Source organism: Coloeus monedula (assembly GCF_965178545.1).
Source record: "Coloeus monedula genome assembly, chromosome: 1".
Lineage (NCBI taxonomy): Eukaryota > Metazoa > Chordata > Aves > Passeriformes > Corvidae > Coloeus > Coloeus monedula.
This window is the reverse complement of record NC_138781.1, coordinates 158,047,122-158,063,348: the sequence shown is the minus strand read 5'-3', so window position 1 is coordinate 158,063,348 and position 16,227 is coordinate 158,047,122. Positions and strand designations below refer to the sequence as shown.

General features: G+C 46.6%; 1 protein-coding gene across 1 annotated transcript in view; it reads right to left on the bottom strand.

The window, feature by feature from the left end:
* Nucleotides 1-10,134: 10,134 nt before the first annotated feature.
* Nucleotides 10,135-16,227, bottom strand: part of ADGRB1 (adhesion G protein-coupled receptor B1) — a gene marked incomplete at both ends in the record, with an annotated part of 200,630 nt that continues 194,537 nt past the window's right edge. Inside the window, one exon of the mRNA XM_082297557.1 lies at nt 10,135-10,332. Within this exon, the coding sequence (XP_082153683.1) occupies nt 10,135-10,332 (198 nt within the window). The remainder of the gene's footprint in view (nt 10,333-16,227) is intronic.

Here is a 16,227-nt window from a genome sequence, read left to right as displayed (position 1 = left end):
GAGTTCAGATAAGCAGGAAGGGACATGAATTTGGGTCTTCTCCTCTGGATTCTCTGCAGAGGACACACAGCTCACCTATTTGAACAGAAAGTCCCTCCCTTGCCAAACAACCTCTGACAATCACTGGCTTTCCACAGGCCAGTGAAAACAGCTGAGTTTGGTATGCACAGGTTGTTATTTGGAGTAATTAACACCAGTCCTTAACACTCCAGGATTCCTAGAGAAGTTTCCAGCAATCAATACAAAAAAAAAGGAAGTTACGGAGCAGTGATGCACTTCTACCTTTAAAGGCAGCCCCATCTTTGGGGACGATTTTCTTTCCACCTATTTTTGCCCAGGATTCTTTCTTGCTGCCTGTTTTTGTGGTTTATGGCACTCAAAGGATTCCCCAGTATGAGCTACAGACAGGAGAAACCCACTGCTGAGTCTAGACTGGTTCTAAAGGTGTCTTTCAGGTGAATTTGGATACTTTCCTCTTTTGAACACAGAAACTTTAAGAAATCCTTCATTAACAGCAATGGACATCAATGATAAAGGACATTCACATGTCCCAGGCTGCAGGTCAAGGTCCAGCCCTGCCCCTGATCCCACAGTGTCCTGTCTCTTTATGGGACGTCATTCCTAGCAATTTTCAATGCTGATTTGCATTATTACTTCTATCTTGAGCCTATGTTAATGCAGTTTGCTGCAAGTCAGGCTGGCTGGGAGCAGGGTAAGAGGTCTGGGGCCACCTGCTAGACTGGGGCCACCAGCCTTGGGAGCTCAAGGATCCTGATGCCAGACTGGGGGTAAGTGCTGGATAGATCAAGCCCAGCTACTGGAGAGACACATTTTGTGTGTGAATATCCTACAATTTTGGTTCTGGTTGCCTGGGAAGCAGCGGATGGAGCCATCCACGCTGTCCATGGTTATGCGAGTGTCGTGAGTGTTGATGGGGTGCTGGTAAAGGCTCTGCTCTCCAGGCTGTCCATGTCTGTATATTCCTGCTGGGAATACGTGCTCCCCCCCACTGATTTCCAGACTTGAGAACATGGATCTGGGGCAGGTGGAACATCATCAGCCCACTGAGTGTGGCTGTCACTATCATCCTTTTTTTGAACCAACAAATTCTCCAAATTTTCTCTTGAGACAACCACGTTTTTATCTCCCCAGCTCTCCCTCAGGTCAGAACCACCACATTTCCAGTTAGGAATCACATCCTAAATTCTAATCTTGATTTTTTCATTGCTATCTTTATATTCAGGGGCTCTTCCACCATCAGAATCCTTCAGGTTAAAGGATTCAGCCATGAACCTCTTGACGTACTTTAAACAGATTAAAGGAGCCAGACTCTCTAAGCCTGGCCATGGGGTCTCAGTTCCTCTGGATTTCAAATATTCCTTCCCAGCTGGAATCCCTCTTCTCTGTCCATAGTTGTGTTGGTCTCACCATCAAGGAGACGTCAGGACTTTGGGCAACCCCAGGACCCTTCAGCACCTGGACACACCCAGAGTTCCAAAGGAATTTCACCACATTCTTGCAAAATATTATCTCCTCTCCTGTACTGCTACTGGAAAGGCCTTTCCCAGTACACCCTAAGCCTGACATTTTATTTTTCCCTGGGTGGGGATTGTTCTGGATGCATCCAAGCCTCTCTCCCTTGTCGCTCCCATCTGTTGAGCCTCGCAGGCTGCAGCAGCAGCTCTGTGCTGAGCTTGGCCGTGCGCTTGGTCCTATGGAATGCTGATCCTTCCCTCTCCCTGCTCTCACCAGGAATCTGCTTCTCCTTGGATGATGTCTCAATCCTTCTCTGTATTGACAACGTCCTTCAAAGTTTTTCCTCCAAATCTTTTATTGGCAAGCAACTTTTTTTTTTTTTTTTATTCCAAGGCTTTGAATAAAAATATCAAATAAATCTTCAGCTTAACTGAGGAACATTTCTATTGAATTGTGTCCTACTCCTGTCATAGCTTTTTACCGCCCTGGCACTTTTTCTTTATCCACCACACACACGGATTCCCATTTTCTCCACTAATACCACAATGAGATGTTTTGCTGAAAATAGACAAAATATTCTGTTTGCAGATCTAATCTCAGGGAAATTAGCTGCTTTATTTAATGAAGATAATGAAATACAAAGGACAAGAACTCTTTGGATGGCTGGCTGTGCCGTGTGATCCATTTTCCATTTTCCTTTTGTTTTTACTAATTCTTATAATGGGTCCAAAGGCTTGTCTGACACTGAACAGGGATGAGCCTTCGTACACCAAGCTGATGTGCAGTGATAGCATCAATGAGGCTAATCTTTTAAATCACCTTATTTTGATAACTAGCAATAGGTGCCAGCCCTGAAATCCAGCCCTTCCCTAACTCAGGAATCCCTGTCCATGGCAGGGCAGTTGGAATTAAATGATCTTTGAGGTCTCTTCCAGCCCAGGCCATTTTTGATTCTATAATTCTCCAGTCTTAGGTCAGAATGGAGTTTAATCCGTGGGCAGCAACTGAGACCCAGCAATTCCTTCCTTGCCTTCATCCTCTTCCAGAAAATTCAGCAAAAGTGGCTGAGAGGATTTTATATCTCAAGTGGTACCATGGCTTAGCCTGAAGGGGTTTCTGCAGAGGAAGCAGATGGTCAGCATTTAGTCCTTCCCTCTGAGGCTGAATTTTCTGTGTTCGAGTCAAACTCTTCTGCCTTTCCTCTGTGCTCCCATATTTCCAGCAGGTTGCCAGACCTTTGAAGAGGACAGGGCCTCTTATTCCCCATGGAAATGCAAAACGCCCACGAGTGATGGAAGCCTGGGTTGGCCTAAGCCTCAAAGCTCAAGTTACAATATTAATAAGGGCTACAAACATGAGATAATGTGAAAAAGCTGCCAATTATTTCAGACAATTGATCAAAGCCAAGAAACTCCTGGTATCCATTAAGCAACTCTTTGATTGTCCATTCCCTGAAAACCCTCAACCCACACAGAGCAGGAGATGACAATTTCCCTTTTCATTTACTTACTTCTCCTGAACAGAAACTCCCCTGCACTTCTCTAACTTCCTGCAGAATTTGCCTCCTTCTTTCTCTCCTGCTTTCAAATCATTCCCAACATTTGCATAATTTTTTCTGGTTGTCACCCCACCTTTGGAGAGGTCACTTGTCAAAATGCTGCCATGAAGTGTTGTATTTTAATTTTGAATTTCTGTGCCTTTGAAGCTCACATTTTCCATTAGAGAGGAGAAAAAATAGCAGCCTCCATCCTGCTGTGTACTGCATAAATCATAAATCATCATGGAATCGTGGAACAGTTTGGGTTGGAAGGGACCTTAAAAATCATCTCCTTCCAACCCCTTGCCATGGGCAGGGACATCTTCCACTATTCCAGGTTGCTCCAAGCCCCATCCGACCTGGCCTTGGATACTTCCAGGGACAGGGCAGCCACAGCTTCTCCAGGCAACCTGTGCCAGGGTCTCAGCACCCTCCCAGGGAGGAATTTCTTCCCAGTATCCCATCTCACCCTGCCCTTCTTCAGTTTAAAACCATTCCCCTTTGTCCTGTCACTCCAGGCCCTTGTCCAGAGTCCCTCTCCAGCTCTCTTTGAGCCCCTTTAGGCACTGGAAGGCCTCCCTTTAGAGCTGACCATCAGGACCATCTGTCCTCTCTCCTCCAAAATCCAACATCTGTCCTTTCTTTCCCAGTTTAGAAGTTCAAAGGGCTCTTGCAACCTCCTCAGGAGCCAAGGAATGTGGCTTTTCAAAGAAACAAACATCTGTGAAGCAGCTGGATGGTGGGGACTTTATGCAGGAGGGTGCTATTGGGACTTCATCTGTCAAGTTGCCACAGCTCCTCTGGCCATCGTGGTGGCCGATGGCCTCTTCAGAAGCCTTCAGTTATTCCTTCCTAATGTGCCAAATCTCTTTTTTTTTTGTGCTTTTTTGGACACAGGAGATGAGCAAGGCCCACATCAGTGCCCTGGGACTTTTTTGGAAAACAACTGAAAACAGATTGCAGCGAACAAGCACCTGGAGATGTCTTCCACAGGGATCCCTTGAGGACTCTTCTTCCTGCTGTGAGTGGTTTGGGGAAACTATGGAGGGAAAAACCCAACAACAGTCATCTTTCTTTATTTCTCTGTTCAGATCTTGTCCCAGCAGGAGCTCAGGAAGAGATACTCACCTTGGGCCCTAATTCATCTTGGACACAGACAGGAGCATAGTGAGCCCAAACATTCCTTGAGTCGCAAAAGAGAGACACTGAAGAGGAAAACCTCCTGTTCTGGTCCTAAATCTCCCAGGAATGTTGTCTTGCTCCACATGGACCTTTTCCTGCATGGGCAGCTGGAGTGAAGGGGCAATTTAGATCACTGGGAGGACCACTGTAAAATGTTATCAGCAAAAGTGAGGTTAACGTGATGTTGTAAAAGTGTTACTTAACAAAGTCCAGTGTCAAGGTTCACTGTTATTTAATATAAGAAACGTACAAAGGAAAATTGAGTTGGAATCAAACTAGAAGGATTTACAGAGAGATGTGAGACACAAAAGGGTAAAGGAGACCCTCCCAGGGAGCCATGAGGTTCAGAGTGGCCCCCTTTGCTTTCTGAATTCCTGATGGAGCCAAGGTGCATTCAGGTCCAGTCTTAATCTCAGATTTGGGCAATGATTTATGTCTAATGGAATTATCCACACAAAGTTTATAATAATTAATATGGAGTACATAGGTTGGCAATGTTACATTATTATAAATTCAGCTTGATATTGGCAATTTACTGAGGATCTGTCATGAGTAAAGATCTCTCCACCTTGGACAAGGAAGGATCTCTCAGTCAGGGATCTTAAACCTTGAGGGTTGTCCCTGCTTCACGGGAGACTCACCTGGCACACAGTCCAGTCAGAATTCAAAGACAACTCAAATGGGACTCATCTAAAGATTCAATGTTGGGAAAACGTCTCTCTGCCTTGAGGAGCCACCTTGAGAAGCGTCCCAGCCCCAGGGGAGGAGATTACTGCCATGGCAGCTCAAAGAAGGTTCATTTAGTTGTCATATTTATGGAATAAAGAATAAAGAAGTTGGTTCAGAGTCAAATTGCATCAAATGGAAATGGATGAGTGAAACTCCTTGTACCCCCAAGTTCCTCTGTTCCCTGATAAATGAGCCTTGGAAAAGCCACCAGTTATTCATGCTTTGATCAGTGTTCCACGCTCATGTGCATCGATGCTCACTGTGTCACTGTGCTCCTCTGTGGTTTTCCTTGAGGAGTTCTTGGCTCGGATACAGCTCAGGCTTTGCCTCCTCTGGGTTCTGGACCAAACTACTGCTGGTTTGGTTAAGGGGTTGAGTGAATCCATCAGAGCAGCCCAGATAAAAGATTTTGCATTTCTTCCATTTTCAGACTCTTCCCAATTTTCCAGCACAGCCACATTTTCCCAGTGTAGCAACCGAGACATACAAATTCTTGCATGTGCAATGTACAATTTATCCACCTCCACAGCATTGCTGTGCTTCATCCGTGTGAGATGATGGTGAATTTAGAGAATGGGTTGGGTTGGAAGGGACCTTAAGGAGGATCTCATTCCACCGACCCCTGCCATGGGACACCTTCCACTAGACCAGGGTGCTCCAAGCCCCATCCAACCTTTAAACTCTTCCAGAGGTGGGGCAGCCACAGCTTCTTTGAGCAACCTGTGCCAGGGCCTCATCGCCCTCCCAGGGAAGAATTCCTTCCCAATATCTAATCTTAATCTCCCCTCTTTTAGTTTAAAACCATTCCCTTTGTCCTTTCACCATCTACCCATGTAAAAAGTCCTTCTCCCTCATTTTTATAAGCACCACTTGAGTATCGGAAGGCTGCAGTGAGGTGTCCCCAGGTGTTCTCTCTTTGCCTCAGGACTGGAGCCTGGGGTGGCTGCAGGATCACAGGGACACAGGACAGTTCAAGGGGACCTCAGGAGTCCCTTTCCAAGCTGAACTATCCAGTGACCCTCCCTTGCAGCCCCACCATGGAACAACCAGAGTGCAAACCGAAACCACACGGACGTCCTGCACCCACCACCTCTGGCAGTGTTTTCATTTACAGTCCCAGGAACACAGTGAGGAGAAGTGCTCCCTCCTTCCAGCCTCCTTTGGTGGGAAGCAGCAGGACCTCCTGATCCAGCTCTAGGCCAGTGATCCAAGGTTTGGGATCTCCTGCCCTCCCAGCCCATCACCTCATGAGATGCCTGGTGATGTTTCCCTTCCCTAATGCTACACAATCACTGAATCCTTCAGGTTGGAAAAGACTACTAAAATCACCAAGTCCAACCCAGCACTGCCGAGTCCACCAAGGATCATGGAATGGCAGATGTAAGGTGAGAAACACCTTCATAGGAAGGATGAAGGCCTGGGACTCACCACTGAGTACTGCTGATTGAAGAAATGTTGGATCATGGCTCAGGGGAAGGGGGAACTGGGCTAAGAGATTCCAGGCAGTCCCACACATCTGCAGTCATCCACATTATTTTAGCCAGTCCAAGATAAATCATTACCTCTGAGGACCTACTAGGCCATGATGGCTTTGGATGAAGGCTCTGGAGAGCAGCAGTCCTGAAGCCCATTTTCCCAAGATTTAGTCTTCCTGTAGTCCTGCCTATAATCCTAAAATCTAACCGGTGGTGGAGCAGAGTCAGGGAGATAAGGGCACTTTTTTTTTTGCTGGAAGATTTCAGCCATTCGAGGATAAGCGCCAAGGAAGAGAATAATTTGTTGCTCAGTTAATTTCTTCTTTCACATTTTATGAGTGATATCCTTAAACCCCTGTGCACTGAGCCGAGCTCCTGCTTAGAGTCTGCCTGGTCATGCAGGAGGTGCCAGGGAAATCCAGGTGAGGTTGAGTCTTCCAGTACCTGATGGGGGACAACAAAAAAAATGGAGAGGTACTTCTTACAAGGGCATTGAGGGATTGGACAAGGGGGAATGGCTTTAAGCTGAAGGAGGATAGATTTAGATGGGATATTAGGAAGAAATTCTTCCCTGGGAGGGTGGTGAGGCCCTGGCACAGGTTGCCCAGAGAAGCTGTGGCTCCCCCATCCCTGGAAGTGTCCAAAGCCAGGCTGGATGGGGCTTGGAGCACCCTGGTCTAGCAGAAAGAGTCCCTGCCCATGGCAGGGGGGAGAACTACCGGATCTTTAAGGTCCCTTCCAACCAAAACCATTCTGGAATTCTCTAACTGGCTTTGCAGGGATGTGGGCAGGGTGGCATCAGCACTACCCTGGCCCTGCTGGAAAGTTTAACCCCACATCCCTGCCCTGTGCCAGAAATGCTGCTAAATCTGTGTTAAATCTCAGCCCTTTGCATCCTACAAAATTGGGAAGGAAACATCGCGTTGTGGGTTTGAGAAATGTAAATAAAAACAAGCTGCACTGCACAGAAAAGGGGATTCCTCATGTCCTGCAAATGTACATTATAGGGACATGTATTTTTAGAGGTGTGGAGAAGATACAAAGCTGAAATTTGGATAAACTCAGACCCGTGTTATGACTCTTCCAGAGTTGAGAGCCCAGGTGGCAGCTGTGGGGCCAGGAGAGGTTTCCCAGCCCCTAGGAGTGATGCAAAGCACACATGGGGCGCGGGCAGGGGCGCTTTTAAAAAGCAGACAGGGCTGGAGTTTCCACCTCTTTTATTAGAAATAAGACACATTCATTTTGTGCTCTGAAAACTGTACAGAAAAAAAAAAAAAGAGTGTTGAGGAACATGGAGAGGAAGGAGGGGAATGCATGGAAGGCGGGCAGGGCATGGGAAAACAGGATTAACGGGAGGAGCTGAGCAGAGAAAGTCGAATATCAACAGTTCTTAAACAAACATTTATCTCTGTAATTACATAACATCGTTAATGTCCTGCAAAGGCGGCTGCAGTGAATGGGTGAGCGGGGCAGGTTGGAGTGAAGAGGGCAGGCTCAGGTGGGCAGGGCAAGGGAAGGAAAAAAAATAAAAGAGAAAAGAATTAAAACACAGTAGAAGGATATCTGTATGCTAAAATTCATAATGTGTAATTATAATAATTACAATATCATACAACCCGGCATCTGAGGGAGGCCTTTGTGCTTTCCTGTTTCATAGAATAAGCTAAAATTGAACAATAATATCACAGTTTTATGAGTAACCACTTTCCCTACTTTTTAGTTATTTGGATTTATTTAAGTTTTCCTTTCCATCATTCTTATCCTGCAGTTAATGGCAAAGGAAATGCCACTGTCCTTGGAGATCACCCAGGTGGCCAAAGCAGAGATGTCACATCAAGCAACATCTCCCTGTGGGGGAAGCACAGCTCGGGGCAGTGATTGGTTTGCATCTTGTACCCATTGGTCATTTTTCCCTAAAAATGTGGGGTTTGGAGTTTTTTTATTAAAAGAAGACCCAAGCACAGTAATAACTCAGGCCCTGTTCAAGCTTTGCTGCTGTCTGGCACAATCTGGCCACTCAAACCCAGAGATTTGTCTCCATCCACCTCCAAAACTGGGAGTTGGTCCAGATATCAGACAGACAGTGCTGGGAATGATGAAAATAATAAAAATAATAAAGTCTCTGTGTAATGTCAGTGGTACATTTTTTAATGATAAAAATATTGCATTACACTTTTTGGGGTGAAATGTAGACATCACATTTTTTTTGTAAATAACCTTGAGAAATGTTTAATGAAGAAAAAATTAAAATATATTTTTTCATGGTGAAGTGAAAAGATTTTATGAGGAGGAATGTCCTGCTCTCCTGATCAGCTCCACCTCTCCCTTTCTGTAGGACCATGAACGTGCTGCTGGCTCTGGGCAGCGGGGAGGGCAGAGTAGAGCCAGTGAGGGGAAAATAAGCAAAACTCAACTCAGTAACACAAAACAGAACATTGCAAGCCAGTGGTGAAGGGGCTGCCTATTCCCACCATCCCAAACTTTCCGCAGAGCAACTTGCCTTCCACCTTCAGCAGGTGGCATCCTCACCCCATGCCTGCGCAGTCCTACGGCACAGAAAGGCATTTGAAATGACAGGAGCCAAAGAAAAGAAAGGTCTCGGGTTTCAAGTTCTCTTTTTATTGAAGAAAAGAAAAGAAGAAGGAAAAAAATAGATTATTTTGTTTGTTTTTTTTGTCTGTTTGTTTCCAAGTGGACGTTATTCATGTTGTCAGTTTGTCTCAATGTCCTAAGGCAACGTCTCTGTTTACCAATATCTCCAGGTACAGCGGCAGATCTGTCTTTCCCTCTTTCTCTCTCTGCCTTCCAGGGAGGGGCAGCTTGGAATAAATCTGAGTCCGAAAGCAAGGACAAATAACAGAACAAAAAAAAAAAAAAGGATGAGGCCAAGAGGACCTTTGCAAGGCCCGTGCTGAGTTTATCTATTTAACAGTCAGTGACACGACCTACATTCTCCTTGTTGGTCTTGTTGTCTACCACCTTCCACCCTCTCCCTGGAGATGGGGTGAGCAGGATTTGGAGATCTGGAGCTGGTCCTTTCCTCCCATGCGGGAGCTCCGCCGGGGAGGGATGAGAGGAGGAAGCCCCACCTCTGCTCTCCACCCAAGCCGCAGGCGACGCCACCACATCGCCCTCCGAGGGGACCCGCTGCCAGGTCGTGGCGTGGCGCCCAGGAGTGGCAATGTCCTCATGGCCACCGCTTGGCGTGTCCCATCTCCTTCCTTCTTGGGTGAGCTGGTGAGGGAGAGGCAGGGAAGCGAGGGATGCCCCTCGAAGCTGGGTCTGCCCCAGCCAGGCCACATCCCAGAGAGGCTCCTTTTGGTGTCCCCAAACAACCCCGATCTTCTGTGGTGGCTTCTGGGTGTCCTTCCACACCTCCCCGGCTCCTGGTGTGCGGCAGTGACCCGAGAGCATCTTGACAGGGCTTGTCCCCTGCAGCCCCTCCCCACCCTCTTCCTCCTCCTCCTTGCTCTCTTCCAGGCTCACTCCTCCAGTCCTGCCTGGGAAAGCTCGTGTTGTCCTGAACCTACAGCTACTATACTCTATAAAGTAATATTCCCCCTCTCTGCTGAGAACAATACAAAAGTTACTCCATCTTACCAAAGGTTTCAAAAGAAACCAAACACTTCTCTGGCTCGGTTCCGATTTAATTTAATCATTTCTTTAAAACGTGGTTTTGTTTTGTTTGTTTTGTTTGTTTTCCGGAAAAAAAAGTCCTTTTTCTTCCCTTTCTGCTCAGACCTCTGTCTGAAGGTCAATAATGTCTTGTCCCACCAAGGGGATGGTGGCCCCTGTTTTCTCCCACTCTACAGTTTTTAGTTCTAGGGGAGACTGTGCCACAGGTTCGATGTCCTTTTTAACCCATGATGGTGGTGACTGGACTTTCCTGATGCCTTCCCAGGGTCTCTTGTTTGGTGTCTGCTGTTTTTCTTGCTGCAGGAGGAGGAAAGTTTAAGAAAGGGGAGAGAGAGAGAAAGAAAGAAAAGTTAGTACAAAATGCAAGAAATACCATGTTTTTATCTCCTCGTGTATCAACAAATCAGCTCTTCTGTGCAGCTTCTCATCCAAAATAAAGTGGGGTATCAATGAAAATGACACTTGGTGTACAAACTATTTTCAAGAAGAAAATGTTGCTTTTCTTTCCACTGCCACCTCCATCACTTAATGCCTGGATATTTCAGCTTTCCCCTGAGGTTTTTACTACTGAAAAACTGAGTGTGGTTTTAAGAATTTCAGATGTTTTTCTACTTCCACAGATGTAGTGACAGGACAAGGAGTGATGGCTTTAAGATGAAGGAGGTTAGATTTAGATGGATTTTGGGAAGAAATTCTTCCCTGTGAGGGTGGGGAGGCCCTGGCACAGGCTGCCCTGGAAGTGTCCAAGGCCAGATTGGACAGGGCTCAGAACAAGCTGGGATAGTGGAAGGTGTTCCTGCCCATGCCAGGGGGTGGAATTATAGGATCTTTAAGGTTTTTTCCAGCCCAAACCCAGTCTATGAAATCGAGAATGAATCAGAATGAAACTGAGATTACGATGAGGTCTTTCTGAACACCCACTGCATTTGATGCACATTCCCTATGCAGCACAGCTATTTATAGACTTTAATTGCAGCAAAACCTGCTCCCTGTTCTGCCAGGGAACCAAATCCCTGCTGCTAGAGGAGCTGGAGCTCAGCTCTGAGGCTGAAAACATTTCCATCAACTCCACACCAAGCCTTGGAGGCTTTACCGACCCAGTCTGCCACCAGCATGCCGCCATGGATATGGATCCAGAAAATCTCTTTCCATGTTTCTGCTGGTACACACCAAGACAAGGCTCTGGGGAGGGTTGAGGGGCTGGGAAATGGGTGTGTTCCTCAGTGGGTAAAGAAAGGAAAGGTTTTAAATGAGTCGTTCCACTCAACTTCTCCCTTCCAAGCACCAGTGATGCTTTTCAGTTAATGATCCCCACAAAACCACTCCAGCACTGGGCAAGGAAAGGCTTCCCTGGATGTGCCCAAGCCCTTCTGAGCTACCTGCCTATGGAGAAGTGGGAAGAGTGGGAGGAAAGCAGCTTGTGGAGGCTGACAACAAGGAGGGAAAAGCCTGGGAAGAAGGTGATGAGCCAGACACGCAGGGGACACGCAGCCCAGGACGTGTCACAGCTTGGTGCTGTCACCAAAATACATTGACTGAGGGGAGATGAAGCCACACGGAGGCTGCAGGGTCACTCCAGGATGTTGCTGAGATCATGGTAGCTCTGTAGGAAACCTAAATTCCCATCTGCTGCAGGCTCATCCAGCAGCCTCAGCTTCTCAGTTTGTCCTTCCCTAAGATGTTTTTGTCAGGCTGCTGTTTCTCCCAGCTCCACCCTGCAGTGCCGACAGCAAAGCTGTGTGGAATTATCCCTACGGGACAGTTTTTACCGGATCACCCATGCCAGGAATTCCAAACTTTAATATAAAATAAGATGAGCTTGAAGTTGGTCCTGCACTCCACAACTCCCAGGGAGAAGGCTCTGGGTGAGAGCATTTGGTGGTTAGGGGGTGGTGAGTGTACAAACCAGGTAAACATCTCAAAGTGAAGTACAAGCATTCTGAAATTATTTTCATTCAAAGGGAGAAAAGATAAGTTTTAAAGTACTTTTAAAGAGAATTGTTATTTTTAAATCAGGATGTGTAAAAATCTTGCTCAGAAGAATGTAAAACACTCAATTTCTTTAAATCTGCAGCTGAGGTTTGCATTGAACTCTACAATACAGAGCTTTCCTTATGCTGCTGGTGTTATTTGTACTTTATTCCATGATATAACATGACTGTGATTAATACTAATAGGACAGAAAAAGTGATAAAATTCATGACTTATTTCATTATCTTTTTTGGAACTTATTTTAGAAGCACTGCAGCTAAAAACTGGAACCCATTTAACTCTTGTGTGTATCTTAATGAGACAAGCTGGACCTACAGTGTTTTTTAGAGACCATCAGTCTGCCTGAAAAGATGCAGCAGGAACACAGAGAAAAAAAAGCACACAGAGAGTAAAAACTGGAATGAAATTCAGTTTCCTAAAAGGTGAAGAAAAACAACCTTGGTCAGGACAGATTTTTTTTTCCAATGACAAACATTTTGTTTTCTGCCACAGCTGCTGTAATGCCACAAGTTTTCAAAGCTGCTGATGTCCACAGCTGTATTAGAGAGCAGCACAAGTGATCTTATGCATGAAGTTCATAAATAATTCAATTTTTCCCCTCAAACAAAAGCCCTTTTTTGATGGCATTATTTATGGCCACCTTTGGCATCAGGTTCGATTCCCAGACAATCCCTGTTTTAAGAGTCTCTCTCCATCTGCCACACTCCTGACCTTCAGCCTCTCCTTCATGCTGGGAGGATGCTCACAGATCTGATCATGCACCCTGAACGTGATCAGCAAACCTCAGAGCCCTCCTTGTCATGGGCTAGTGAGCAAGAGCAGCTGAAAATCCACGGAGGGAACAGAAACTGAGAAAAAAACCCAAACAAAATAACAAAATGATGAGCTCACATCTACATCAGTGGCCTCTGATCAGCCCTGTCACTGGGGAGCAACACCTAAGGGTGACAATAATTATTTAAAACCTAGACATTCAGTTTTGTGAGTTGTTGAGAAGAGAAAAATTTAGAAAGGAAGAGAGAACGAAACAGGAAATATTATTATGGCAGTGCACAGCTCCATTCTGCACCTGTGTCTTGAATATTCTGGGCACTCCACGAGCTTCCTTATAGAAGGATAAAGGGAAAATGATAAATGTGGCCAGTTTCCAGCCATGCATAAAGTTATGGAGAATGTCCTGTGGGAGGAAAGATTACAGACTCCCACCTTCAGGTCTTAAAAGAGATTATGGTTGGATGTGGAAGAGGTCTGGGAAGCTCTTAGAGGCTTGTGGATGGTAGGAATCGACCACTGATGGTGGGGATTGGGATCATCTCTTCCAACAAAGGAACTCCAGAGCACCAAGGAGTGAACCCTGGGAGCTGGGCCTGCCCACAGTGCCCAGCCAACCTCCAGGCCACCTTTCCACAGCTCTCTGTTCATCCTGAAAACTTCCAGACTCAGGAAAATACATGGAAACTCACAAAAGCAGCATCCATTCAGTGCTATCGAGTGAAGTGACACCACTCTGCCTCGGGGGTCTTTGGGCACAAATTCCTGGAGTTTTGGGGATCTTTTTGAAGATGCACCACCACAGGCTGGCCCTTTTTATTTTTCCAAGCTCTTTTTCACTCTGCCATGGATAGGAGGCAGAAACTGCCCTTGGGTCTGACCCCACATGGCGATTTCTATCCTCCTTATCAGTGTGATGTGTTATCTACCTGTGACTGTGTCTGGCTTAGTGACTCCAAAGATGTCTATTTAACCTTAAACGATGAAAAAGAGTTTTGGAAAATGAGGAAATGATGAAGGGAGACTTGCTTTTAGTTTCCCATTTCTCAAGAAAGATCAGACTTCTCTGGTGATGCTGTGAGGGAGGTGCTGGCTCTCAGGGGTGGCTGCAGAAGGACTCGGGTGCCCACTGGGATCTCTGAGCAGGTTAATCAGCCTGGCAGAGCTCTGGGAAGAATGCTGGGAGACAAAAGAAAATCTCCTCTTGGCACAGGGCACCCTGGGAATTGGTAGCAGGCTCCTGGGAACAGCTCCTCTTTTCTCTCCCTCCATATGGAAAAAAGTTTTTATGGGGTCTTGGCCACTTGAGCGGCACAGAGAAACAGGCAGTGGGATCATGCTCCAGCCCTGGCATTTCTCTCCAGCTCCACTGTGGGGTCTTAGCAATCCTTGCAGGCAGGAGGGAAAACTGAGCTGTGCATAGAAAGGAAAGAAAAAAACCTGGAGAGAGGGATGTGTAATCCGGCTGGAAAGGGCGCCGGGGCTGGCCCGGGGCCTGGTGCCTCAGAGACAGCCAGGGCTGGCCCCAGCCAGGGGCTGAAAGCACCAGGGGCTGCTCTGCCAGTAACTCCCAGGGACAGAGCCGTCATTCTGGCCTGACACAGCCCAGGAGGGAGGAGGGAAATGTTTATCAGTCCCTGCCTGGTGCCAGGATTGTGGAGAAAAAAAAGGGGTGGGAAAGGAGGGAGCACCCAGACTCAAAGCTGGGGTAAAACCAGGTCCAGGCTGGAGGAGTTCATCATTCTGGTGGCATTGGGAGTCTCCTTCATTCAGCCCTGACTTTCATTTTAGCTGCAAATTTTTAAGGTGGAGGGAGAGGATTTGGGGTAAAGGATATTTAGGATGCAGTGCCAACAAAACCCCCAAATCTCTGACACAGACAGAGGCAAAGTGCACTGAAATAATCCACACATCCCTCTGCTAAAGCTGGTCCTGGCAGGCTGCAGTCACCCGTGCTGGACTTGTGGTGGGTATGGAAAGGTGACGGTGGTGGAGCAGGCACCTCCCTACCCTGCGGTCTTCAGAGAATCATCATAAAATCCCAGAATGGTTTGAGTTAGAAGGGACCTGAAAAATCATCTCATTCCAACCCCTGCCGTGGGCAGAGACACCTTCCACTATTCCACATTTTTCCAAGCCCTGTCCAACCTGCCCTTGGACATTTCCAGGGATGGGGCAGCCACAGCTTCTCTGGGCAACCTGTGCCAGGGCCTCCCCACCCTCACAGGGAGGAATTTCTTCCCAATATCCAATCTAGCTCTCCCCTCTGTCAGTTTGAAGCTATTCCTCCTTGTCCTGGCACTCCATCCCTTGAGAAAAGTTGCTCTCCCTCTCTCTTGGAGCCCCTTTAGGCACTGGAAGTGGCTCTAAGATCTCCCTGGACCCTTTTGTTCTCGAGGCTGGACAATCCCAATTCTCTCAGCCTTTCCTCACAGCAGAGCTGCTCCATCCTCTGATCATCTTGGTGCTCCAACAGCTCCGTGTCCCTCCTGTGCTGGGACCCCAGAACTGGACAAAAGGTTCCAGGCGGGGTCTGACCAGAGCAGATTTGAGGGGCAGAATCCCCTCCCTCACCCTCCACACTTTCCTGTGCTGCCTCCAGGGATCCAGGCTGGCTTCATCCAGAGCTCCTGTATCCCAGTGCAACTCTTCTCCTTAGGAGCAGCATCCCTGCAGTGCATAAATACAGCCCAGGGGTTTGCTCTGAGGCACAGCTTTGACTTCCCACTTCAGCCAAAGCCCATGAACCGCTCAGGCTGCTCAAGCTGCACCTCCCCATGTTTGTTTTGTGGGCTTTTTGTTTGGTTTTGTTTGTTTTCATTTTTTAACACCCAGTTTTTATGGTTACCCTGAATAACCCCAAGAGCAATTCAGGGCTTTCCACTGAGCACTCAGTGATAACTCCCCTGGAACTGGCTACTCCCATGCTGTTTTTCCTCTCCTCTGGTGTCAACCTGAAGGTTATTTCCTGACCCAAATGGTCTCTCCCCATGACAGTGATGACTGTAGGACCAGGATGAAGTTATTCAGAGCATAGAGCAGGGAATTTGAAAGATAAATGTGGTTCATGCTCATCTAATCCATCCTCAGATCAATGTTGATGAAAAGTGATTAGAAAACGGGAAAGCTGTCTTGTTTCTTTAGAGAATGATAAATTTTCCTTTCCTTCTCGGAAACAAGTAGCTGCAGTTCCTTCATTTTATGCTACTGAACTACAAAGATTATGCTTTTTCTTTTTTTTTTTAATTTTCATTTAGGAGAAAAGCAAAATAAAGGAAGCAGCTGGCTTTGTTCAGAATTTCATTAAATTAAATTAAATTTTAAAAAAGAAGTGGAAATAATTTGTGGTTTTAACTTGGAAATCAGTTAGGCAACTTGAAATACCCAGCATTTTCTGGGCTATAAAAATTTGTCTTCTGCTTCTGTACT